At 49.4% G+C, this 25838-nt stretch overlaps 1 protein-coding gene across 2 annotated transcripts in view; it reads right to left on the bottom strand.

Annotated features, from left to right (window-relative positions):
• The window catches only part of Ptpn14 (protein tyrosine phosphatase, non-receptor type 14), a 94338-nt gene that overhangs the window by 35563 nt on the left and 32937 nt on the right, over positions 1 to 25838 (bottom strand). For both annotated transcript variants that reach the window (XM_005374719.2, XM_013519964.1), the window contains 6 exons: positions 19622 to 19719; positions 17485 to 17552; positions 8451 to 8521; positions 7649 to 7736; positions 3340 to 3428; positions 407 to 494 (listed from right to left, as the gene is read on the bottom strand). In XM_005374719.2, the coding sequence (XP_005374776.1) occupies positions 407 to 494; positions 3340 to 3428; positions 7649 to 7736; positions 8451 to 8521; positions 17485 to 17552; positions 19622 to 19719 (502 nt within the window). The remainder of the gene's footprint in view (positions 1 to 406; positions 495 to 3339; positions 3429 to 7648; positions 7737 to 8450; positions 8522 to 17484; positions 17553 to 19621; positions 19720 to 25838) is intronic.

The raw sequence follows: 25838 nt of genomic DNA, 5'->3' as shown, positions 1-25838 counted from the left end.
GAAGAAGAGGAAGGAGAGGGATTCCACAGCTGCTCTAGTCTGCAGGGAAGCTCGGGCTGTGATGGGAGCGAAATCCAGCTCGGCCAGCAAAGGGAAAGGCAACGCAACCCAAGCTGGGTTTCTGGACAAGGGCGTAAACAGAGTGCCAGGGCCTTGGCACACCGAGAAGGGATCAGCAATAAGGCAGCCACAGGCACCCAGATTTGAGAACCAAAAGTCAGCTTGGAACCAGGCATTTGAGCAAGGGATTTCACCAGCACCACCCTGAAACAAGCCATACAGCAATGGGCAAGGACTAAAAAGCATCTCTTAACACAGTACACTTCCCTTAAGCCAAGGGGAACAAGAAAAAGATATTAAACAGCTCCCCGTCCATGGGCCCTACCCTGCCGCCTGTCCAGCTCACCATGTGGAAGAGGGCCGTCTCCTCCTTGCTGACCAGCTCCACCAGAATAGTGGACTTGTTGTGGGTGATGGTCCCGATATCGTTCCACCTGGCACAGAGGAAATGCAACTGGGTTTGCCCACGCACTGCTCCAAGGATTCCGGACCCAGTTGGGGAGAGGTCCGCTGTGTCAAACTATGATGCTGTCTAAAACAGCTGAAAAACACTCCTTCTCTCAAAGGAGAAAACTAAAGGGAATGCAACACGCACCTATTTATACAAGTAACCATTCTATGGAAAATATGTCTGGACACGGACAACCCAAGCTACGAGTTAAAGGTGCAAGGGACATTTGCTGCCTTCTTCTTCCTCCGCATTTCCAAGCTTCCAAGGCATTCCCACGCCCCCTGCTTTTTAACAACAGAGCAGCAGAACATTATTACAAAGTCCTATGGACTGAAGAACCCATGCAGATGCGGGCTGCCACGTGCTCTGCGGTGCGGCTGTGCCAACCCAAACAAAGTGCCCGGGGATGCTTCATGTGCCTCTGCATTTGTGAGCCGAGCACATGCAGTTCCACAGTTCCCTCCTCTGTCTTCAGGGAAGCCTTGTTTAACACGGGATCTGCTGCAGTAAGCAGCTGACGAGGAGAGAAGGTGCTCCTCCTCATTCTCTATGGACTTTATTCCTGTCTTGAATTTTATTTTTATTATTTTGGATCGGTGCTGGGGATCAAACCCAGGGCCATGCATGCCAGGTCTGCATGCTGCACCCCAGACCTACTTGGGGCCAATTCCTGACCCTCCGGGACTACAGCCTACTGTTCACTCAGTGCCTCCGCCTGGAATTCCAGTTATCACATGTCTGTCGCTCATCACACCCCTGCCACCCCGGCCTGAACGATTCTTTCCAGGCTCAGTTCTGTCAACCCTACGAAACCCTTTGCCGTTCCGCACCACCCACATGCAAGGAGGAGCACCTGGGGGAGTCCTCCACGGGCTATGCACCCTCAGTTCTGTGACGAGATGCTAGCCGGACCCAACTGGACCACAGAGCCCATTCCCCTGGAGTGGCTCTGCTTCTTCCCGGCTGTGCTCCTAGCACCAAGCCAAGAACGTGGCATGGAGCCCTTAACAAACACCTGCTGAGGCCTGAAAAGAAACAGTACTGCCTCTCCTCTGTACAGAGTGCTCTTCTTACTTCCTCTCTCCAAAGCAGGGCTGCCTCTACTTTAGAGCAGGGATAATTTAGACACAAATGGCCACATCCACTCTCTTGGTTGGGGACGGATGAGTTCTTTACCCAGGTTTCCAGAGTTCCGCCAGGTATCTTTCCATGGTAACACTACCAAGATGTGTTTAATACATGGGCTCAGCCGAGCGGTCTCCTGGATTATAGCTGCAGAGACTCATGGCTACGTGCTCCACAAGGAGGGTCTTGAGGAAAAAGAGACCAGCGCTTTCCTACAGCTCTGGTGCTTTAAGCCAACTGCCGAAACTCTGGAGACACTGCTCACCCTACCCCATGACTTTGCCCATGGCACAACGAGCATGAAAAAACCCAGAGGCAGTTCTGAAAGAAACAGGTGTGGTGGCTAAGCATCACTGTGTCAGCTTAATTGGCTTTGAAGCCACCCAGGGGACTTGGTAAAGCACACTTCCGGTGTGTCTGGGTGGGTCATGGAGGTGTGACACTGGGGTCTAACTATATCTGGCAATAAGCCCCCTCTTCTCCAGTGCTGTTCTCCCGCTTTGCTCCCAGCTACCCTGAAATAAGCATCTTCGTCAGCCATCATGTTCTTCCTTGGAGTCAGCCAACCATGGACTGAATTCCCTGAAACCATGAGCTTTAGCTGTGGGTGCTGAGCACTGTATCCAGCAACAGGAAAGCTAATACACAGGGCCAAGCTTGTAAGCGGCTTACACTCATCCCAATTTCAAATCACTGTTTCCTTCTGTTTCACCTCGACAGCTTTTGTACAAGACACATCTGCTTTCCTTCCGCAGCCTCAAGGAGAAACCAAAGCATTGATCTGATCCTAAGTAACCAATGAGGGGAAATACCTGACTAGGTCTGAGCAGGCACAAGAATTTCTGGCTACAACTCTGCATGTATTTATTTTATTGAGCGGATTCACACTTTGTTGTAGATACATGGAGTTGATTCTGAATGTGTCCAAAAGTCAAAGCCCTTTTAAGTCCTAAGATCTAGCTGCCCTTTCTAGCTTCAATAACGTCTGTATGGAACCAGCAAGGGAAAAATATCAGAGATAAGGATAGGGTGGGGACCTACGGAAACAGAAGCCACTCAGGACACTTCCACCTGGAAAATGTCTCCTAATGACCGGCAGTAACCGCTGGTCCAGGCAGCGTCCATCTGGACACAATTCCCTCCCAGAAGGAAGGGAATTTTATTTGTTTTGAGACAAGGTCTCACTACATTTCCCTGGCTGGCCTACAACTTGTGATCCTCTTGCCTCAGCTTCCCAGAGTGCTGGGATTACAGCAACCCCTGCTTAGTCTTTTAAGGTGTGAACATAAACTGATTGATTTTAGGAGACATTTTTACCAATACTCCTTGCTTGTTAACATAAAAAATTAGTTGGCGCTCTTCTAGTGCTGTGGTCAGGCAGGGGGTACAGGGTGATGGGAAGAAACCCACCTGGATTTAATCACTGGTCAGAGCGAATCAGCCAGTAACTAGCTGCAGGGCTGGCTCCAAACACACTCGGGGCCCGCACCCCACTCTCCTGACGTTGCCGGTTCAACAGCACACTTTGTGGAGTGAGGAGGGAAGGCAGGGCTCCCCCTCCACCCTCAAGGCTCTGGGAAGAGTTGGGAAAGCTTCAGCTCTGCACCACAGTCTGCCTCTTTGCTCATCTGAATAACTTCGCCGCCAGGTCAATTGTCTAGTCTCTCAAGGGGAAAAGGAAAAAGAACCTGTGTATCTCTTACCGATATATCACTGCTTGTCTCCCGATTCTGTTCCTCACGAAAATCCCCATGAAGAAGATACCAAGGTGCATGCTGTTTCCGTGATTGTCCTGTGGAAGATCAACGGGAGACCTCTGACCACCAAGCTCAAGGATGCACTGTGCACAAGAGCCAAGCTATGGGGAGGACTGAGAATCCATCCACGGGTGACGGGTAAGGAAAGCGTGGGCTATACAGTGCACACGACGGAATCCCACGTAGCCTTCTGTGGTTAGATCAACGTAGATAAACCTGGAAGACTTTATACTAAGTGAAATAAGCCAGGCACAGAGAGACAAATACTGCAAGACCTTATTTAACTGCAGGATCTAAAAAAGTGGAGCCCACCGAAGCGGAGAAGAACGCTGGTGACCAAGAAGACCTGATAGTCACCAAAAGATACACAATTTGACTTAGACGGAAGGGCAAATCTAGGAGCTCAACTGCCTATTATAGTGACTGAAATAACAATGGACTGTATTCTTCAGAGACCGTGTAGATTTTAAGTGGTCTCACCACAGGGAAATGCTAAGTGTGTGTGATAACACACATGCTAATCAGCTGTATTTGGCCACGACACATTTACACATATTTCAAAGCACGCTGTGCAGGATACATGTGTGTATACAACTTGCACGTGTCCATTAAACAACACATTTTGCTGAGGCATTTGCGATGTCTCCTTGGGTCACCAAGGGTCCTGCAGGGCCCGGCTGCAGCCCACGGTGTTCCTCCCCATAACTGGGGCAAATCCAGCATGCATCCGGGCAGTGAGCAGACCAGTCTGGGGACAAGGACAGGCATTTACCCCTGCACATCTTAGAGCACTGTATGTATTTTTCTCCTATTGTCACAACACAGCAATCGTGTAAGTTTCCCAAGTTGGCTGGGGACAGTCTTAGCATTGTCTCGGAGCTGCAGCTCACTGCGGTTTTCTTTCACAAGCATCTATTAACTTTTATACTAAGTTTTCATTTTTGGAATAAAAATTATTCACGCAGCAACGCTGAAGAGCAATTTCCTCTCTGCAGCAAGGTGTACCTCTGCACCCCGTGTGTCCCCCACACAGGGCGAGGTCCCCACTCTGTGCCTGTTTCCCCTGTCCACTCCTTAGGAGCCACACCACTCAGCCGACGGGCCTCCTGGAGGAGTCCACTAATCCGTTCTTTCGTTTCCTGGCCCCCTCTTTTACTTTTTTTCCCCCTTAGGTTTTGAGGGTTGTTTTCAGCTTTATTTCCTAACTTGTCCACTGTTTGCCATGTCTGATACCATATTTTCAATTCCCAGGAGTTTTTCTTTACTTTCTGAATGTTTTTTTCCTAAGCACCCCATTCCTCCAAGGAGGGTACTTCGATGTTTCCGCTTCTGAGGCTTTCTGGGTAGCATCGGGTTTTCTCTCCACAGCCCCATCTCCCACCGCCTTGTTCTCACTGTGTCAGCCTCTGTCCCCCTGCGAGTGATGCCCACCTGTCCCTCTGCACTCCAGAGCAGGAGCTGTGTGCTGGGGCAGCTCTGGGGGTGCAGGCGGGTGGGGCCATCATTGCAGGGTCTGCTGGCCCCTCGCAGGGGAACCCAGCTGTCCCAACATCAGCCTGGTCCCCTGTTCCAGGCAGTGTTTACAGTCTCCTGCTTGAGTCTGAGAGCAGGACAGGGCTCCACAGCCAGCAGATAAACTGTCACACAGCCCCCGCTTTCTCCAGGCTACAGCGGGGCCATGCACAAGGCAACCAAAGACAGAAGGATGGCTGTGTTCCCTGGACACTAACCCGGAGGGGCCCTGTGACCTCTCCTCTCTCCGGCCACCAACACTTACAGGACAGCAGGAGGCTTCCAGAAGAGACAGAAAGCTGCCAGGCCTTTCTGTGGCAAAGCAGAGAATGTGGCAGGAGACAGATCCAAGAAAGGGGAGCAGCTCGTCAGGGTGATGACCAGAAGCTGAAGAGGTGAGTTGCACAATGGGAAGATCCACGCAGGAAAGAGGACAGGCGGAGCAGGGAGGATGCTCCCCGGGGAGACTTTCCCGGCACTTGGCCGGTGGGGCCACCTTGGAATCTGCTGTGGATGGGGTACTGGGGAGCAGATCCCAGGGTGGAGAGATGGAAAACCAGAGAAGCCGACCACAGCGCCCCCACCCTGGACGCCAGGGCACTGCACCGGCCCGAACTGAAGGAGTTAGTTGCATTCAGGGGCATACACCTGTGATGGCAGCACCCGCGAGGACTGCAAGTTCGAGGCCAGCCTGGGCGACTCAGCGAGATCCTGTCTCAGAATACAAACACAGAAAGGCTGGGGATGCGGCTCAGTGCAAAGGCCCTGGGTTTAATCCCCACTACTACAAAGGAAGAAGGGAAAGATGAGTACACGGATGGATGGATGAAAGGAAGGATGGAAGGGAGGGAGGGAGGAAGGGAGGAGGGATGGAGGGAAATGTAACCGCCCTGCTGAGGCTCAGCCCTGTCTTCGCCATCCCGGAAGCTCTTCCCCATGTCCTCGTGCTCAGTGACATGGGACTCGGGCAGCAGCCTCCCCTGTGTGTGTGTGTGTGTGTGGGGGGGGGTGCTGTCAGGAAGTGCACCGAGGCTCCCCTGGCCTTGAGCAGTTTTTAGGGACCACTAAAAAAAAGCCCACACTGCACAGGGATCCTTGCCCCCTGGACAGTGTGAGGTGGGGTCAGGTGTTCTCCTTTATTAGGTCCAGAGCACTGCGGTGACCCAAGGGCCCACGCCCGCCTCCCCGCCCTTCCCAGCATTCTTTCCCACCTGCTCCCACAGACTTGTCTCAGTCCTGCTGCTCCTGCCACCGTCTTGGGGTCACCAGGCCTTCTGTGGCCGCCTCAGTCACAGACAGACACGCGGGGAGCCCAGTGAGCTGCCAGGCTACACTGCCTGACCACAAGTCGGTTTGGAGGACACCAGAGCTCCCTCCGGGTCCCGTGCAGAACCTACCGGGCAGGGATCAGAGCCCACGCTGCCGCAACTGCCCCTAACGCCATACATCAGGATGATTCAAAGCAAATAAGCAAGTCCCTGCCACAAGAAGATCCCCAGCACCCAGGCACGGAGCAGCTACTTTTCTAGAAAGGGAGAAAAGCCCACTGATTTTTCAATGACCCCGAAATACCCTGACTATTCATGGGCCGCTGCAATGTGAGTGACGCAGATGCTTCGAGGGGCGTTATCAGGAGGAAATGGGTTACAGCCCTACAAAGGGCAGCCGTTAGAGCAGCAAAAGAAAATTCAGTGAGTCTACAGAGGAGTCATCTCGGCCTCTGCATGAGCCGCGGCCACCCGGTTCGGTTCTGCCTGATGCACACGGACAGCTCTCATTAAGGCAAACTGCAAGCCCACAGCTGACAGGGAACAGGGTGCTGACAAAGCCGCCGGTGGAGCCGATCTGGAGTGAACTGTTCACGCTGAATGAAATTCCAGGCCTCTCCCAAAAGGCTGGGACAAGCCAGTCTCTTAGATCTCTGATAAAACTCCATTTTGCGGAGAAAAGTTGGTCAACAGTGAGAGGACAATGAGCCTGCGCTATAGGCACAGCTTTGCAGATGACTGAAGGATGCAAGGTGTGTCACAGTCTCCTAGGCGCAGTGTCCCCACGGGCTGGACAGCCACATGGAGAGCTCCCAGGAGCGCGAGAGATGAAATGCAACCACACACCGCAAGTGTTTCACTTCAGCTCACAAAGCTTTCTTCCTGGGTCCCGTCTAAGAAGAGGAATGACAAACACCAGGTGTGAAGTCCTGGCTAGAGTCTCTCTCAACAGATGCCACTGGCTCGTTTTCGATTAAGGCCAGACCTTGGTGCCCGAATCCTTGGTACCTTCAAAGTGCTGGGTGGGGTAGCGCACAGTACTCACTTAGATGGTTGTCTTTTTTGTGTCTGTGTACAGTGCTGGAGACTGACCCCAGGGCTTCCACACTGAGCTACACCCCTGGCCCTACTTTTTTATTTTGAGACAGGGTCTTACTAAGTTGCTCAGGCTGAGCAGGCTAGGCTCAAACTTGTAATCCTCCTGCCTCAGCCTTCCAGAGTGCTGTGATTGCAGGCATGCAGCACCACACCCAGCTAAATGACTGTCTCACAAATGAGATACTCTGCTGATGATGTGGAAAACCTCAAAAATCTCCCAGCTAAGAGTGTTTCCTTCACCTAAAGTGAGTAGACTTGCTAACTCATGCTGTGTAGTAGTGGGAAGGTGACCCCTCTGGCCCAGTACCACCTACACGGGCTTTGCATGGCTGTATGGTTCCGAGCCGGACAAACGAGGCCAGGGCCCGGCGCCTCACCTTCACAGGGAAGATCTCCTGCCCGAATCCATCCAGCGGCTCCACTTCATTGATGTACATCAGCTCAGCCTCTGCGGGAAGGATTCCACTGCAACAGAACAGCAGCAAAGAGGAAACCATGAGGGCCACAAAGGATCCTCCCCACGGACGGCAAATTCCAGGGCTGGGTTTAGCGGCCCAGTGAGGGTCAGGGTGCTGTAGGTAACTCATTAACACATTCCGGCCTGCACCCGAAGGGAAGGAGAGGAAGGTAAAGCATTTCACCCGGAGCCACAGCCCTAAAACACTCTGGAGCCACCCCAAACAAACATCCCTGCGAAGGATGCCGCTTGTTTTGAAAAGAAGTTATTTTTTCCCAACTGGGAAAAGTTTCCAATTTTTTTCTTTTAAAGAGAAAAGATTTTAAATAAGGTTTATTATGGTTTGAAGGTACTCTGGGAGCTGAGCAGCCGAGAAGAGTGGCTGGGTTTCTCTGAGGATGGGTGGAAAAGAAATCTGTTGTTCACTGTCCCGAAACAGCTACAAGGGCCGGAAGTCCAGAGCTCGCTGCCTCCTTAGGCTGGGCTTCCCAGATGTGAGAGCAGGTTCTCTGCACCATGTCTGTGTGGGCTTCCTGGGGAGGAGGGAGAGGAGGAAGAGAAAGAAAGGAGAGAGGGAGAGATGGAGAGCACAGTTCTCAAGCCCTCCTGTTCCTTTCTCAGCACAGAACGGAGCAGAGCCGCACGGCGGAAGGGAGGACCCGTGCTGACCAGACCAGGGCGGGCGGGGGAGACGCAGGCTCCTGCTGCCCCTGCGGCCTCACCTGTGGGCTTTGTGCTCCTGGGCGACCTTCTGCGTCAGCTCCTCCAGAGCAGCCTCTTCCAGAGCCAAATCCTGGAAGAAGAGAAAGCTCTGAGGTCAAGCAGCTCCGGGCCTTTGCATCTTGCCTGAGAAACAAGGGCGCTCCCTTCTTCTTTAGAAGATGTTCCCAGCTGGGCATAATGGTGCACTCGGGCAGACTGAGGCAGGACGTGCACAAGTGCAAGTCCAGCCAGGGCAACTCAGAGACTTAGATCCTGCCTCAAAATAAAAAATTAAAGAGGACCAGGGACATAGCTCATTGCAAAAGTCCTGGGCTCGATCCCCTGTACCTCAAAGAAAAGAAAAAAAGAAGGAAGGAAGGAAGGAAGTTCCTTATGAAGTTACACTTCCCTCAATGTCTCCTTCACTCCCACAGAAGGAGAGGCTGTTATGTTCAGGACTGAGGTACAATTCCTACTGCTGTAACACAGCTCTGCGCTGGAACTCAGACTATTTCCAGCTGTACTCTGGGTGCCATCCAATTTCTGCAAGTCCAGGAAGAGTCCTGTTTTCACCTGCCTTCCTCCCTCCATGCCTGTCTCTCAGCCGCACTCGTATCAGAACTGCTGGCTACCTTCTTCACGATCAGGGCATGAAGGTAATGGATTTCTAGGCCACCGTCCTTTCAAAAGCTGAACCCAGGGAGGGCCTGCACCAGGCCTTTGGCCCATCTTTATGACACTGGCAAACAAACCCGACCCACAGATGGGTAGAGCACACCCGGCAGTTGTGAGAACAGAGATAGTCACAAGGGCTAAAAGAGCTCAGGGGAGTTCCACGGGACAGCAGGGCTGCAGAGCTAGTCTCGGCCAAGGGACACACGGCGGGCAAGTCCATCCTGAGAGGGGCCTGAGCGTCCACGGTCCGCTGAGCCCCAGGGGTGGAGTTGGGAGGGCAGAAGGGACTCCAAGCTTCTCCAGCTGAGGACACTCTCAGGATCATACTGCTGGGACTGCCTGGCCAGCGCTGACATTTTGGCAGAAATCCCACGAAGAGTCTCATTCTCTTTGCTTCTAAAATCCCAGTTAGGCAGAGACTTACCCTGAAGTTAACCACTTTCCATGGGACCAATGCTACGCCCAAGAATGGGCGCTTCAGTTCTGTTCAGGAAGGTCCCATCTCAAGACATTAATATGGAAGCAAGCGGCACTTATGAAAACAAGACAGGGGCCGTCCCTATGTCCTGGAAATTCCAGAGCCCTGCAGGTTCTGCCGATTCTACGGCTAGTGACAGGCGGGAGAGCACGGAGGGAACTGCAGGAGCTCTTGTCCTCACGTTAATGGGCTAATCTGCTGCTTCCCAGTCGGCTGTGCATGGACACTGCTCACACCCACGACGGAAGTAAGTGTGCTGTTCTCGGCTTCGCACTCGGAGACTGAGTGACTCGCGTGCGTCTCAGGACCAAAGAGGGGTGGTAACGTGCTATTAATTTTGGAAAGCTAACGAAAGGCAGGCGATAACTGAATGAATGAAGGGTGAGAGAAGATCATAAAGGATCCCATTAAACCTCTGCTTCCTACTTTGTAAAACAGAAAAGAGCAAAGGAACCCCTGGGACTGTGCGCCCCTAAAGAGCCCCGCAGGCCTCTCTGCGGTACGTGCCCCACCGGAGGACGACGCGGTCGGGTGACCGAGGGGCGGCAGAGTGCCTGCACAGGGCCTCACACCTGCGGAGCAGCGCCCTGTGTACTTAACTTTCTTCTTTTCTCTGCTGAAGAAACACCACTTGACAAATTCGGTTTCTTTGTAAGATCAAACACAGCTATTCATCCCACCTTCCCTCCCCCACCCCAGGAATGCATTCCTGTCTTTGAAAGCTCCAGTGGAACCAAGCAGAAAGTTTACAACCCTCCATGGCTCCCCACGGCTGCTCAAAGAGGTCAACACCTGGGCCCGGCGTTCGGCCTGTTCTGCAGCGTGGCCAGGGCTCCCCTCTTAACTTCCGCTCCTAGGGTTCAGGGCCTCAGGCAGAGGTCTCTTCTCCACAGGAGCTGCTGCGTCTCCATCCCTATTCATGCTCATGCCCCCCCTTTTGGGAAGAAGCATCCAGTGCCCCCACACCGTGTGCAGTGCCACATCGTCCCTCAGGTGTCTGCTCCTACATCCCCCAGGGGCCGTAAGCCCTGACTCCCCTGCATGCCCTCCACCCCTCTGTACGTCTCTCGTCGCCCCGCATCCAGGATGCCTATGCGTTTCCACCACAGTTATTTATTTATTTATTTTTTGGTTTTTCTCCGGTACCGGGAACCGAACTCACGACCTTGTGCTTGCCAGGCAGACGCTTTGCTGCTGAGCTAAATCCCCAGCCCCTCCACCACAGTTATTTCTACACCCTGCAGCTCGGTTCTTGCTTCCCTCTATTCGAATACAGGCGGCCATTCCTCCGCCGGTTCCTGCGGGGTCATCCCAGGGCTCTGCTGCAGTGACTGCCTGCAAGTCCGCCAGGCACAGAAAGCGCTGGAGCGCACACTGCGGCACGTAAGCTGCGCGGCAGCAAACGCCACTTCCGAGTTATGCAAAGCTGGCTAGTGATGACCTGCACCTTCTGCCTGTCCTCTCCGCCTGCTTACATTCCAACAAGTGCCATCTGCGCACGCTTCGGCACCCTTGGGTTTGCATCACACAGACACGGGAACGCGGATGACGGTGATGATGGGGTGACAGCTGAGCGAACAGTTACCGAGGACTGGACACTTGCGTTCTTTTCCTAGAGTGCTCAAGACGGGACCAGGGTTGAGAAACTCATTAGGGATGAGAAAACTGAGGCTTAGAAGTTCACTAACTTGCAAGAGCCACATGGCCACACGGCCTGGACCATTAGAACATGGCAGAGACCACACGGCACCCGGCACGCTGCACGCAACGTGGCACAGCAGGGCGGGACATGGGGGAGGAGGTGACAGGAGGCGGCTGCAGGTAGAAGCCTGCAAATAATCACAGCTCAGCCGGACACAGGGACAACAACCAGCTTCTGCCACCACAGGGGCTACCCAGCATTTAAAACGCAGCCAGGGCAACTGAGGAACTGGAGTTTTTGTTTCACTTTAATCAGGTGAAATTTGAATGGGAAACGCTGATTAGCACTCAGACCTGGTCTCTTCCCGCAGACAGTGTGACAGAGCATGGAAGAAACTGTGGAAAATGCCCAGCCCTCCACTGTCAGCCAGCACTCCTGACACACTGCTCGCAGCCTAAAAGCATCAGGCGTGAGCTCACACCAAGCACGCCGGCAAGCGCGGGTGTTGGTGCAACTTCACTGACACTCAACCCCATCAGGCAGTGCTTGTGTCATCGGCTCGTCTCCCTGCACGCAAGTTGATGGCATGGGTAGAATTAGCAAGGCATCAGAAACAGCCCACATGGCAGAAAACTGAAAAGGTAAGAGATTTGCAGTATTTCCCTAACCTCTGAGAACACGGCGAGCTTTGGTCCAATTAAATCCGCCCCACATACTAATATGGACAGTAACTCTGTCTTACTCGTTCTGGTTGCTCAAAACTTAACACCTATCTGTGTCTGGCCTTGACTGCCAGAAGGTTAGCAGCAGACTAGGCTCTGATGGCTTCCCTTTGGTCTGCTTCCCAAAGGTGCAGTTCGCAGAGTATTCATATGCATGAGGACACATTCCTAAGGCATCCCTAAGTTCACCATGCTGGCCAGAAACTGCCCTGTCCCATGCAGGTGAGGAGACCACACACCATATACGGGGTGTAGGGGGGCCTGGGAGAGATCATCCTGGGCAGGACAGCCGGCTCTGTGCCATCAGGCACTGTGCCAGCCACCAGTAAAGGTGACCTCAGAGGACCTGACTTTAATTGACAACTGATAAAAGGAGAGCGGGCTGCCTTGGAGAAGGTGCTGGTGGCCAGGATGGCCAACTTCACACTACTTGGCAAGCCACTGCTTGGAAAGGATTGCTTTCACGTCAACACCTCAGTCACTGAAAGGACAGAAGCACGGTCAAAAGTCAAGATGAAACTGAAGACAAGGGAAAACTTCAGGAAGAAAACAATTACAGCCAGGTGTGGTGGCGCACACCTGTCCCAGCGCTCAGGAGGCAGAGGCAGAGGGTTGCCAAGAGTTGAGACCAGCCTGGGCTATGCAGTGAGTTCAAGGCCAGCCTGAGCTACATAGCAAGACCCTGTCTCAAAAAACAAAACAGGAAACAATTACAGGGACCCCACGGGTCATCCACCAGATAAACCACCACAGAAGCGGCACCATGTTGGTTGTGAATGCTGGGCGAACACTTACAGAAGTATAAAAATAAACTTTCATGCCAGGTGCAGTGACACACAGCTGTGATCCCAGCACTTCCTGCGTCTGAGGAAGACAGATTACAGGCTGAGTCCCACTTGGTGTAGCAAGATTCTGTCCCAAAAAAAACTTTAGGATCGGGGGCTGGGGGTGTCGTTGAGTATGTGCCCTGGGTCCGATCCCCAGTATCACAAAAACACTTTTCCAAAAAATAAATACCTGAAAATGTCACCAGACACCCTTGTGAGGGATAAGAGGCCAGGTTTTGCCTATTTTATTTCCAAACTTCGGCTTTGCCTTCCCGTTTACCTCACTGCTTGCACCTTCTGTCTTCTGCCCAGACGTCCGTGCAGCAGAGCTCCCCAGCCTCGCCTCCTCCTACAAAATGATTCCTGCTCCATGCGAAGGTGCTGGGGGAGCCCAGGCATTCTAATGCTTCAGAAGTTTCAACCCCCACAATCCCCTGGAGCCCCAAACCAAGCTACAGCAAAACTGGCCTCGCCTCTCCCGTCTGGACCGGCCCTGCCTCCCTTCCCCCGCTGCCCCTCGCAGTCCGCTGTCCTGTGGGCCACAGCCTACGCTCTGTAGCCCGGAAGCCTCCTTCGTCCCCAAGCATGTGGCATCTGCCAAGTGAAATCCTGATTGTGCTTTATTACACTTGGCACAGCGGCCTGATCTTGCAAACTTCCTAATCGCCCACCCTGGCTGCAGTCTCCTTGAAAACACGCACCGCCGCTTGTACAACTCCACCCCTCGGGGTTAGTGACCCAGGCCGGTGTGCTGCGCAAAACAGTTGCTCCAGAAGACGTCAGCGGTGATGCCGATGAGCTCTAGAACTTGCGCCAGCATGCCGGCTGGGTGCTGCTCTTTCCACGCGCCTGTGCCCGCTTCCCCAGGCTTCCTCTCAAACCGTCGTGCCGCCAACCCAGAAACCAGCAAATCTTCCCCAGGACTCTAACCTGGGCTCACCCCTGAGTCAGCCTGGGAAGAGGCATTTTACGTCACTCACGCACCCCACACAAGCCCTGTGCCCCACAGTCGTGTGCAAGGCAGGCCGGGCCCTGCTGAAGGACCACCAGGTTGGCGGGAGAAAGAGACATTTGAAAGTGAACATTTCACACACTGAAGGGGCCCTCGAGTGCACATGCACACTGCACACACACACACACACACACACACACACACACATATGTGGTGGTTAGCATGTATTGCATAGGCAGGCTGTCAAAGAAAGAGAGACACCTAAACAGGGATCTCTGCAACAGAAAGACCAGGGCCATTGCTGTGGCACCCAGGGGACACCAGGCACAAGGGGTCCGGGCTAGGACGGGGATCAGCACGTTCCCAAAGCAGCCAAGCCAGGGGCTGGAGCGCAGGGAGCTGGGAGCACCCAGCGGAGAAGTGCCTTCTTCTCATCTTACTATGTTCACTGATAACAATCGTATGTATCTATGAGGCACCACGTGACACTCTGGTAAAGTGTGAGCACTGCTGCAAAGGGCAAATCAGCTAAGCGACACTCGGTGCTCTTACATACTTGCCCTTTCTTTGCAGCAAGAACATCTACACTCCGCCAGGGCAGCAATTTTGAAATGCACACCATCCTGAAGCCCGGCCACCAGGCTGTGCCACGGATCACCAGAGCTCACGCCACCTGTCGAACTGAAGCCTGGTGCCCTTCGACAGCACGTCCCCTGCCCCTGGCCTGTCCCATCGTCGGCAACCACCATTCTACTTGCATGAGCTTGAAGCTTCAGACTCCATGTGTAAGGGACACCAGGCAACACCTACCTTCTGTGCCAGAACGGCCTCTAGAGTCATCGACAGTGTGCAGATGATAGGATTTTATTCTTTCTAAAGGCTGAAAGTATTCATACACACACCTCACAAGTACTACATATATCCATTCATCTGCTGGTGGGAATTTAGTTGTTTCCGTATCTTGGCTACGGTGAATACTGCTACAATGAGCATGAGAGTATAGGTATCTTTTTGACAAGTTTATTGTAATTCTTTCAAATGTATATATTGTAATTCATATATATCCAGAAGCGAGACATCTAGATCCTGTGGTAATTCTATTTTTAGTTTTGTTTTTCTTCCGAGGAACTTCTATACTGTTTTGCTCGTGTCTATGCTAATGTAAATCCTCACCAAGTATGGGTCAAGGCGCCCCCTTCCCCATAGCTTCACCCACACTTGTTTTTTCTTCTTCTGGTTAACAGCTGTCCTGACAGACACGAGGCGACGTCCCACTGCGGACTACAGTTGACGATTTTCCATGCATCTGGTGAGTTTTCTGTAGGTCTTCTTTAGAGAAATGTCTATTCAGGTCCTTGGCCCATTTTTAAACAGAGCTGTTTGTCTTCCCCTCCATGAGCAGTGAGTGAGTTCCTTATATATTTCAGATACATGGCCCTTATCTAAGGCATGAGCTGAGGTATGATTTGCAAATACTTCCTCCCAATCTGTGAGTTGTCTCTTTGCTCTTAATTATTCTCTTTGCTGTGTAGAAACTTTAGCTTGAGGTAACCTCATTTTTTTTTTTGTTACCAGTACTTTGGGGTCATAGGCAAGAAACTGTTGCCTGGACCAATGTGTATATAGCTCCTCCGGTTTTCTTTGGGCAGTTTCACAGTTTCGAGTCTGGTCCCAAAGTCTTCAACACATGTGGAGTTGATTCATGCATAAAGGGTGAGAGAGCAGCCTGATCTCACTCCTTCCGTGCGGACAGCCAGTTTTCCCAACACTATTTACTGAAGAGGCTGATCTTTCCTGATTGTGTATTCCTGCCCTCTTTTTTAATAAAAAAAAAAAAACCAACTGATCACAGCTGTGTGGATTTATTTTTCAGCTTCCTCTTCTATCTGAATGGTTAACTGTCTGCTTTCATGTCTGTGCCCAGTGCCATCCTGTTTTAATGAGAAGAGCTTTACAACACAGTTTCGTGTTGGGCAGTGCGATCCTCTAGCTTTGTCATTTCTGCTCAAGATGACTTTAGCTCTTTGGGGTCTTTTATGGTTCATTATGAATTTCAGTACTATTTCTTCTATTTCTCATATTGGAATTTTAAGGGGGACTGAATTAAACCTGGAGATTTCTGTGAGTAGCATGGACATTTTTACAACACTGATTCTTCTAACCTGTGAACACCAGATATCTTGCCATTTGTGTTATCTCAACTGCTTTCGTGAATCTTTTACAGTTTTCAACACATAATTTTTGTTTGTTTTATTTTAAAGAGAAAAGAGAACAAAATAACAACCACCAAAACAAAAACAAAACAATACAAAAACGTAAAAACGATACAGAATTTTATTTTTTTTGTTGTTGTCTTTTTTTTTTCCGGTACCAGGGATCAAACTCATGACCTCACGCTTGCCAGGCAGGCGCTGTGCCGCTGAGCTAAATCCTCAGCAATACGGAATTTTAAATCAAGGTGACAGGAAGTTAACAATGGTTGTTATATTATATATTGTTATCTTCAACGAAGTTGCTCATGTTACGAGATGTAAGAATGCAATATTGATCAAACAATTAAAGAGAATAAAAAGTTATAAAAAATTAGAAATGATACAGAGTTTCACTAATCAAGATAGTAGGGATTCAACAATGGTTGTTATATTACACATTGTTGCCTTCAAATTAGTTGTTCAGATTACCAGATATAATCATGCAAAATTGGTCAGAACAAGAAAAATTTAAGCATTAACTATTCCTTTCAATAAACCAATAGACATCAGCAGTACAATTATCCCAGTTATCCTTATATATATTTTTTTCTTCCATCTTTCTTTTCTCCTTTTCTTTATCCCTGTTGTTCCTTCCCTTTGAGCAACTCCTTTCCCTTTAACAGTATCTACTGTACCTTTCAGATTTTATTTACTTCTTACACTAAGGAGACAATACAATGTTTACACATGTGGGTCTGATTTATTTCACTTATGGGTATGGTCTATAGTTGCACCCATCTACCTATGAAAGCCTTGAGTTTATCTTTTTTAATAGCTGAGTAATACTCCGTTGTATAAAAATACCATATCTTTTTTAGCCATTCCTCAGTTGATGAGTATTTGGGTTGTTTTCAAGATTTAGCTATGACAACTAGTACTGCTATAAACATGGGTTCAATATATAATTTTTCCGGCTCACTAAATGTACTTACTCCTGAGGGTGTTTGTTTATTTGTTTGTTTCCCAGTGCTGGGGACTGATCCCAGCACTTCATACGCACTACACAAGTGCTCTACTCTGAGCTACATCCCAGTCCACTCACCACGCCTACTCAACACAGTACTGGAAGCCCCAGCCAGAACAGCTGGGCAAGAAAAAGAAATAAACACCATAAAAATAGGAAAGGAAGAAATAAAATTGTTTCTGTTTTCCAACTATATAATTTTATATATAAAAAGCTCTCAGAGACTCCACCAAAAATTGTCAGAATTGATAAACAAATTCAGTAAAGTGGCAAGTTATAAAAGCTACACCAAAACAAGCGGCATCTCTATACTCCAACAAGGAACTATTTCATCTGAAAAAGAAATCAGAGAAGTGTCTTGGGACAGAAAGGGGCGTCTTTACTTTCTCAGTGTGTTTTGTAAAACTTGTCTCTACTGTACAAATGTGTGGACCCCTCCTGAGGGAACATGCTGTGCATGTAACATTCTCTGACATTTTCAGAGGAAAGAATGAAATGTACAAAGAAGGCAGAACATTCAGAAAAAAAGAAGTTGCACTTACCATAGGAAAGAGCACATACTCTCGGAGGAAATCTTGAGAATCAAATTGGTTATAGTCTCCAAAGTCAGCTGAGAAGAGAACGGGGGAAGGGTCACTGTTATTACACAGTTATTAAAGCTGGAATAAAATAGGGTAAACCTGTCACCACACACCATATTCCTTCTTCATCCTATTTCTGCGCCACTATTATATAAAAATAGCGCCAAAGACCTGTTCGATGTAGTTACTACCTTTACCCAGCAATGCTAAATATCAGTAGGTGGACACCGCTACACAGTTTTTGGAAAGAATAGAGAAATATGGAAGCCATTCCTGAAGGCTACTTTAAGATTTTAAAACAAACCTGTATTTCTCTTTGTAGAATGTGCCTCGATCCATCTCTTAAGATCTCTGCCAAGGGGATTTTTTAACTTGAGGTTAATTTGGAAAAGTGCAGGGCCAAACCAATCCGTGTCTGTTCCTATATCTGCAGCTGGAAATTCCCACTGTAAATCACTGCTGGCAAGCAACCTCGGACATCTTCACACCTCCTAAACAACTTCACATGTTGCAAGATGCCAGAAAGTCTGCTCAGCCCAGTTTTCACCTCACAAGGGCCTGCGGGAGCACATGCAAGATGGAGACATGGACTCCCGATTTCATGTTACAGATTCGGCCCCTAACAGACGTGGATTACGGTATCTGAGAGGTAAGAACAGCTGTAGAATGGAAAGCTACACACACACACCAAGGTCAACACAGAGAATTCGCGGAGACAGCGAAGATGGACCTACAAGTGTACCAGTAGCGCTTAACTAATTATCAAGTAGGTACAGCAATCAAGAAGAGCAAAAGCCAGCGGGGAGTGGTGGCGCTCGCCTGCGATCCCAGCATTCGGGAGGCTGAGGAAGGAGAACTGCTATGAGTTTGAGGCCAGTCTGGGCTACATAGAGAGACCCTGTCTCAAAAACCAAAACAGACAACACTGACCCACTCTTCTATTTTCAAGTTCAATCAGCAGTTATCACCTTCCATCACAGCGTGTATTTCTGATGCGTCATTCAATCAAAGCTTTTCGAAAGAAGGGTCTGATTTGAAGATGGGGCATATAGTGGATCTTCTCGCTCCTCTATGAAAGACAGGTGCGCTACCTTTTTAATGATGCTGCCAGTGCTATTTCTATGAAAACCAGCCCCGGATTCTTCCCTTTCCAGTCACCAAGTAGACAGATGTGATACAACAGGTTTTGTCATTTCACAGAGTAACAGTGGGAGCTAACTCTACAGGCACAGTACGGCCAACAAACACTGCCATGCAACGAATCACCCGGGGAGAAAGAGGCCAAGGGAAGGGTGAGTTCACGGATATTTAGAACCCAAAAGGCGCATCCTCAGTTCAGAGCGTGAGGAGGGAAGCTCACTTTGCAGTTTCTAAACCAGTAGTCCACACAGCAAGAACTCAGCTGCTGGCGGGCTCACACCTGGACACGAGCTAGATTTCAAAAAAATAAGGACTCCCTGTCAAAACCGTATTTCTAGCTTGTATGCAATATGACTGATGGCATTTAAGCCACCACTCAACAAATAACACACAAACACACACAAACACACACACACACATACACACACCTATACATAACAGAGAAGGTAAATAAAATAGCCAGCTGATAATCCAAATAGGGCAGTTGAAATACAAATTTATTGAAGCATATATTTGTTGTTTCACATTACCATTGTGGATTTCAAATTTATCTCCAACTGTACCCGAATAAATTCTGCAACAATGGTCAAAGCTATTGCACCAGAAGCTGTGATAGTAGCACATTTCTACCATCAAGCCACAGATCACGGCCACATGTGCAGTGGAATAATCCTGAGAAAATATTCCACAAACTCTGAAGTGTAGCTTTCATTAAAGGCAGGAGAAAAGGCTGCTATTCCTTCAAATACCAACACAAGCCGTTGGCAAACAGCTTTGAGAAATCCACTACTCTTCCACCCCAAATCACTCATTTTTCATCTTAATGTAAGATATCTAAAATAATAATGGACCATTCTCAAAGGGTGATTTAAGCACATGTAACTTTCCACTAGGAGAAGCCAGCAGCACCATGCTCATCCGGAAGTAGAATGCCACATGCTGGTCATGACTGTCTTACCTTGCACCGCTAAACCGGCCAGCCGGATCACCTGTTCCAAGGTACACCGCAACCGCCCTTCAAGCACGTCTTTTTTGACTTGCAGGTAATACTGATATCTGTTCGGGGGAAGAGAAGAAGAAACATCCTGTAATACACGTGCCTGGAACATGCTTCTGTAACATACACATCTCTGGGTGCAAAACCCAGCGTGCAAAGCAAGATACACAGTGGTGCTGACAAGGGTCATCTTTATGCAAGATGGAAAGTGACCTGTGACGAGTTTGTCTTTGTCCGATGTCACAGGTGCCACTCCTGTCATTCTGTGTTTGACAGTGCATTCGTCTAACCACTTGCTTGTGGACCAGCAGGAGGACTACTGCTAAGGACCAGTTTTACCTAACGAAGACCGCGAAGGAAATCACTCTTTTGAATCTGCACACAAAGGATGACGTCACAGCCAAAGCTCCACTCACCAGTGTGCATGTCCCGAATAAATTCTAGAAATGTGCCATCTTTGAAATGCGGAAGTTTGGTAGAGCAGATCGCAAATAATTTGGAATTGTGCTAATGGATAGGATACAGCTTATCATTTGTGCTCGCTCTGTTTTCCTGATATGGGTGTTCACTGCTACAAATCTCCCTCTTAGGGCTGCTTTCACTGTGTCCCATAAGTTCTGGTATGTTGTGCTGTCATTGTCATTTAATTGTAGAAACTGTCTAATTTCTTCTTTAATTTCATCTGTGACCCACTGGTTGTTCAGGAGGGTGCTATTTAATTTCCATGTGTTAATGAAGTTCTTGTGGTTTCTTTTGCCACTGATTTCCAATTTCACTACACTATGGTCTGATAATATACATGGCACAATTTCAATTCCTTTGCATTTGCTTGATACCGCTTTTCAGAGTGAGGCTTCACCTTACATATCTGTGGCTCCTCAAAATCTGATTGAATGCAACTTTCTCCCCTGCAATACAGCTCCTACCAGCAAAATGCAGGCTGAGTGTGCCCACACACAGCATAAAGCTTCTGACCACAGAGTACTGCTTCCTTAACAAAAAAAACTGTAACCTTATAGTGCTCTAAACATTTAGAAATCTCCTCACCACATACATTTCCTCCTAGGACATCACATCCTCTGACCACGCCCTTACAAATCAGTTACCTCTTTAAGTCACATCTGCCCAGAATTACTTCTTGGCTAATGCTGACAATTCATCCGGTAACTGTAATGCTTATTTCAATATAACTTTAACATCTCAATCGAGGAAAACCAGAGATGACCAAAGCCCAGCTTTCCTGGGCACAGGCAATTCAAACTATTCCACACACCTCACCCAGCCCTCGCTCCCTTCTTTCCTCTTGGGTCTACAGGACAACACAAAGACATCAAGCCTTGGTGAGAAAAATCCAGACTCGCATCAGAAGGGCAAACACTGGAAGTCATCGAAAAATCCATGTTCATGAAACTTAATGGAGAACAGAAAAATAACCTTTTTCTCCTGCCCTCCCCTGGTCTCCCATCTGACAAGTTCATAATCAATTTCCCAGCTTCACTGCTGGCCAGTCATCGTACTCCCTCTCCTCACCACTGGGTGGCATTAATGAATGAGTGTGACAAATGTCTGCAATGATTTTCAGAGGCCGGTCCCTGGTGTGCGCAGAAAACCTTTGTGCCCCCTCATCCAAGCTGGGGCCACGGGGAACTCTGATCTCAGCCCAGCGCCCTTAGATTCATGATTCCTTTAAGGGGCTAAGTCCCCACAAACAAGAAGACAGGTCACATGTAGGAACTCAGGGACCAAAGCCCTTTGCTGGTTATGAAGGGCACTTCTACTCTTTCTGAATGTACATGAACTGTAAAGGCAGAAGCACCAGGTAGGACCATTTCTAAAACCCTAGGAAACCAAAGCCACTTCCTGTGGTGTACTAACTGTTTTTAAGGGAAATTTTTGGTAATACCACACCACAGCAGGAAAAGCGAAATCACGACCTATCTCTTCATTGTCATAGGAGAGAATCCATATAAATAAAAATGTGGAAGCAACAGTTTCATATGAATTTGAAGGTGCAGTACAAGAGTAAATTTTAAAAATCAAAAGCATTTTAAATTGCTATAGTAAAACAAGCTGCGAAAATCTCTTCCCACTTTTGCTTCTCCTGTGCACTTGAGGAAGTCCTGGGACAGAAAGGACAGGAAGCAGAACCAGCCACAGCCACCGATCGCAGCTTCCTCAACTGCCTTCAGCAACCAGGGCTCCAACGAACAGGTTTTACAAAAGCAGGGCTCTGCTTCGAGGAGCGTGCACTCTGACAACTCCGAGCACAACTTTGTATTACTTGAAATAAATGAAAGATCCGTGTTGAAAAACAAATTCATGATGCACAGTATTACTGCATCTCCTGGGAGGCCCCTGGGTCAACCTTCAGAAGGGGGACATGGATCCTGCCCGGAAGACTGCTCCTCCTACTTCCTGCTCGCACACCACACCCTTCCTTCCACAGTTCTCAGCGTTCTCTGCCACCTGGGCACTGCCCCAGCCTGGTTCCTGATTCTTGCTTTCTCTGACTCCCCTTTGCGTCCTAGGCCAGCTCTCAAGGAACAGGAAAAGGCCCCCTCATTTATGCAAGGTAACCTGCTCTTCAAGAGCCTTGGGGAACAGCCTGGGAGCCTTTTGTGGAGGACCTTTCATGTCTGTAACCTCCTCCGTTCTTACACAGCAGAAATCCAGCCAAGGAAGGGGGTCCTCGAGTTATTAAAACCTCTTTTAAGTGCCAAGAGTTCCTTGTGAAAGCGGGTACATCTTTGAAGGTGAGCCACTTCACATCTGAAGACCTTACTTTCAAAGCTCAGGGTACAAGAACAAAAGAGCAACAAGAAAAGCATTCACTTCATCCTGGGTACTGCTTGAGGGTCCCATTGTGCTTTGCTTCCATGAAGTCAAAGGATTTCTCAAACAAACAAACAAACAAACAACCCCTGCCCCCAAGAATCCAAAAGTAGAATCCCAAGACTGGAAGGAATCATAAAGCTTCCTGAGAAAGGTGCAAGGGGGTTCTCAACACTCAGCACCCCAGGAAACAAGATCTCAAGGTCAAAAAGGATGGTGAAAGATCACCTCATCCTAGCAAACGTCCTGGGTATTTTCCACTTCTTTTCTGCTCTACAAGCCAGGGAGATGGGTGGATAGCAGTACAGTACGTACTGTGCTTACTAAGCACTTCCTGTAAGCTTTGGTCTGCTGGCCGCTGGGGTCCTCCCAGGGAAAGTGAAGGCCGTCTCTGCCATTCAGGACCACGTGTCCCTCTTGGGACCCCTGCCACATTTCCCAAATGCCCCATCTCAGGGTTCAATGTTTAAGAAACAGGGAATAAAATCTGGGAAGAGCTTACCCTGGTGTTATTGGCCAGAGCTACACCCGTTTTAGACTTCACATTGGAGGGGAAGTGATCACCAAAGATTATTTATCTACTAGTGGACTCCCTCAGAACTAGACCACCCATCAACTATCCCACAGGGTCTGGTAAACCATAGCTCTAGGTTTCCTTGGCCTGCGGCTCCCAGCTTTCATCTTGCACGCATGAGCAAGCCCGACTCCAGGTCCATCCTGAGCGAGGGTACAGTGAATCCTGCTCCCCTCTCACGCAGCTCCTGGCCATGGATGTGGGGCGTTCGGGACAGGAACCCTGGCGCTGAAGAAAGCCGAGCTCTCTCCTGGAAGGCACCCAGATGACAAGGGAACGTGGGCAGCAGTAATGACACACTGCTCTTGCCACACGAGACTGACTTAGACGCATACGAGGTCAGTCTGTAGAACCAAGGACGAAACTCAGACTGCTGTGGAAATGGGCTGGTGGGGACACTTCTACACAAAAGGCACTTTCGTGAAATATCAAAACTGTATCCCATAGGAAGAAGAGAGTCGGGAATATGAGCCGCAATTCTATTTTTAGAATGCTTGGGTTCTGCTCAGTTTTGATTTGAGATTCAATTATACCAGCAGTAGAATATAACCGTGAATCCTATTTTGGAAACATGCAATTTCATGGAAGTATACTCCACCCTGTCACAGCTTTGGGTGGAGGGGAAAAGGAAAAAAAAAAAAAAAAAAGAAAAACCAGTCTTCATGCCAGGAAAGTATTTGCCAACTTTCCAAAGAGATCCTCTTTGAAATTCCAAGCTCACAAGGAAAACTTTTTAGTATTTTTCATATTTAAAGACTGGGAAATAGTCCATTTGCCTGTTAAGGTCCAATGACTGGTATGAGGTTAGGCTTCTCCTCTCCCTCTAAGAATTAGTAATTATTCTTGTTGAATGAAGACAGAATTTCTCTTTTCAAAGTTTTGTGTTTGAAGACTCATTTGTTGAGTAAACTCAGGTTTTTCTGGGTGAAACAGAAAAGTGCTCCTAATGACCAGCTCCTGATGATCACCGCAAACGGGACCGGACAGATGCTTCGACCTCTTCTCCAGAGACCTTGTCTATCTGGAAAGTTCCTGTCCCATGGCAACAAAATCAGTGACCTTTCCAAGTTCCTTTCTCCTCTAAGATTTTGAAAAGAAAGTTTTTATTTATAGCCATATGGTTTCAAATCAATAGAGCATTCAGTGATTCCAACAGAAGTATCAAAGAACTCTTTCAAAATTATGCCCCAAAGCAGCCATGAGCCTCAACGTATGGAGATATACTGCTACACTCTTTTGTCTCTGCTTTTAATTCACACATGAGGAATTTACATGAGCAGTCAGGTCCCCGTGTTTCCTTTGCAGGTCTGTTCATTACCCTTGGATCAAGAAATCCCACAAAGTACGTCCCGCATTGCCACACAAACACACGGAGGGAAGTCAGTGCTCCACCTTCCCACTGGGGAAGCCAGTATGCCATGCCCAGGCCGGCAGCAGTGCCCAGCAGAGACGAGCAACACAGAAAGGTCTAAAGGTGACAGCAGAGTGTCACAACCCCACCAAAGGTCAGCTGGCAGTGGTCCCTCCAGCAAGGTCACAGCTGCTAACCTCACTTCCCTGGGGACCAGCTTTGCAGCCCTGAAACAGGAGTGCAAGGGACAGTGAGCTGGAGCATAGCCTCAGTGACTTCTGTCCTGAGACCTGCAGGACCCGGGCAGTGGCTGCTGTCCCAAGAGGCTGTGCCCTGGGAGCAGCCTCAGCAGCAAAAGCCCCGAAGATGCGGGTGTCCTCCACCGCTGCAGCATGGTCATGCCTAAGCTCAGGAACAAAGCAAGGCTTTTAAAAATTCAAGTCCAGCCCTTTTGTGTCTAGAACAGGAAGCTGTACTGAAAGAGGAGGATGACTTGAGGACTTGCTCAAGGTGACACAGCTTCTTTTTGGCTATTTTTGGGTGTTGTTTTGTTTTGTTTTGAGACAGCAAGCTGGCCTCAAACTCACAGCAATCCTCCTGCCTCAGCCTCCTGAACGCTGGGATCACAGGCATGTACCGCTCCATCTGGTTATCTGCGCTTCTGACAGGCAAAGCTGCATCTGCCCTGGCCCAGAGCACAGCCAACCACAGAGGCAAGGGCGCAGTCTGATCTCTGCTGTGCCAGGCTGGGGAGCCCTCAACTTCGCTGACGTCACAGCTAAAAACAGCACCGCCTGTGATGCTCGTGCGAACCCCGCCCTCTGCACCATCAGCGCGGCTGGCTGTGCCTGGGACGTGAGGCCAACACTGCCATGTGGTACTTCCCTACCAAATCCTATGGCAGGCTGTTTCTTCCATCTCAGTCCTTGCACACAGCTTCCTAGCGGACAAGAAGAACACATGAAACCCCGACAGCGGGCCTGGGGAGGCTCCCACCTAGATGAGGGGCTGTGACCAGCAACAGGTGGGTACGGGACCCCTAATTGCACACACAGCTAAGTGCAAGTTATTTCTGAAAAGCAGAATGCAGTCGGGGGTGGTGGCATGGACCTATCATTCCAGCACTTACTTAGGAGGCTGAGGCAGGAAGATCATACAAATCTGAGGCCAACTAGGGCTACGTGGTGAGTTCAAGGCCAGCCTGCGCTCTGTAGCAAGACCCTGACTACTCACTCACTCAATCCATCAATAATGCAGTTCACCAGCGGTGTTCCCCGTGTCTCCGCTGACCCCTGCAGGGAGCCACTTCCACATTCTGGATCACAGAAAGTTATGCAGATTCGGGTCTGTGGCTACCGTAACTGCACCCAGTGAAGCTGCAGGAACAGCAGGCTCGCTGACGCCTTCCTGCCTCTACCTCT

This window comes from Chinchilla lanigera, unplaced genomic scaffold, assembly GCF_000276665.1.
Source record: "Chinchilla lanigera isolate Chin_1 unplaced genomic scaffold, ChiLan1.0 scaffold00005, whole genome shotgun sequence".
NCBI lineage: Eukaryota > Metazoa > Chordata > Mammalia > Rodentia > Chinchillidae > Chinchilla > Chinchilla lanigera.
This window is presented reverse-complemented; position numbering and strand designations above follow the sequence as displayed.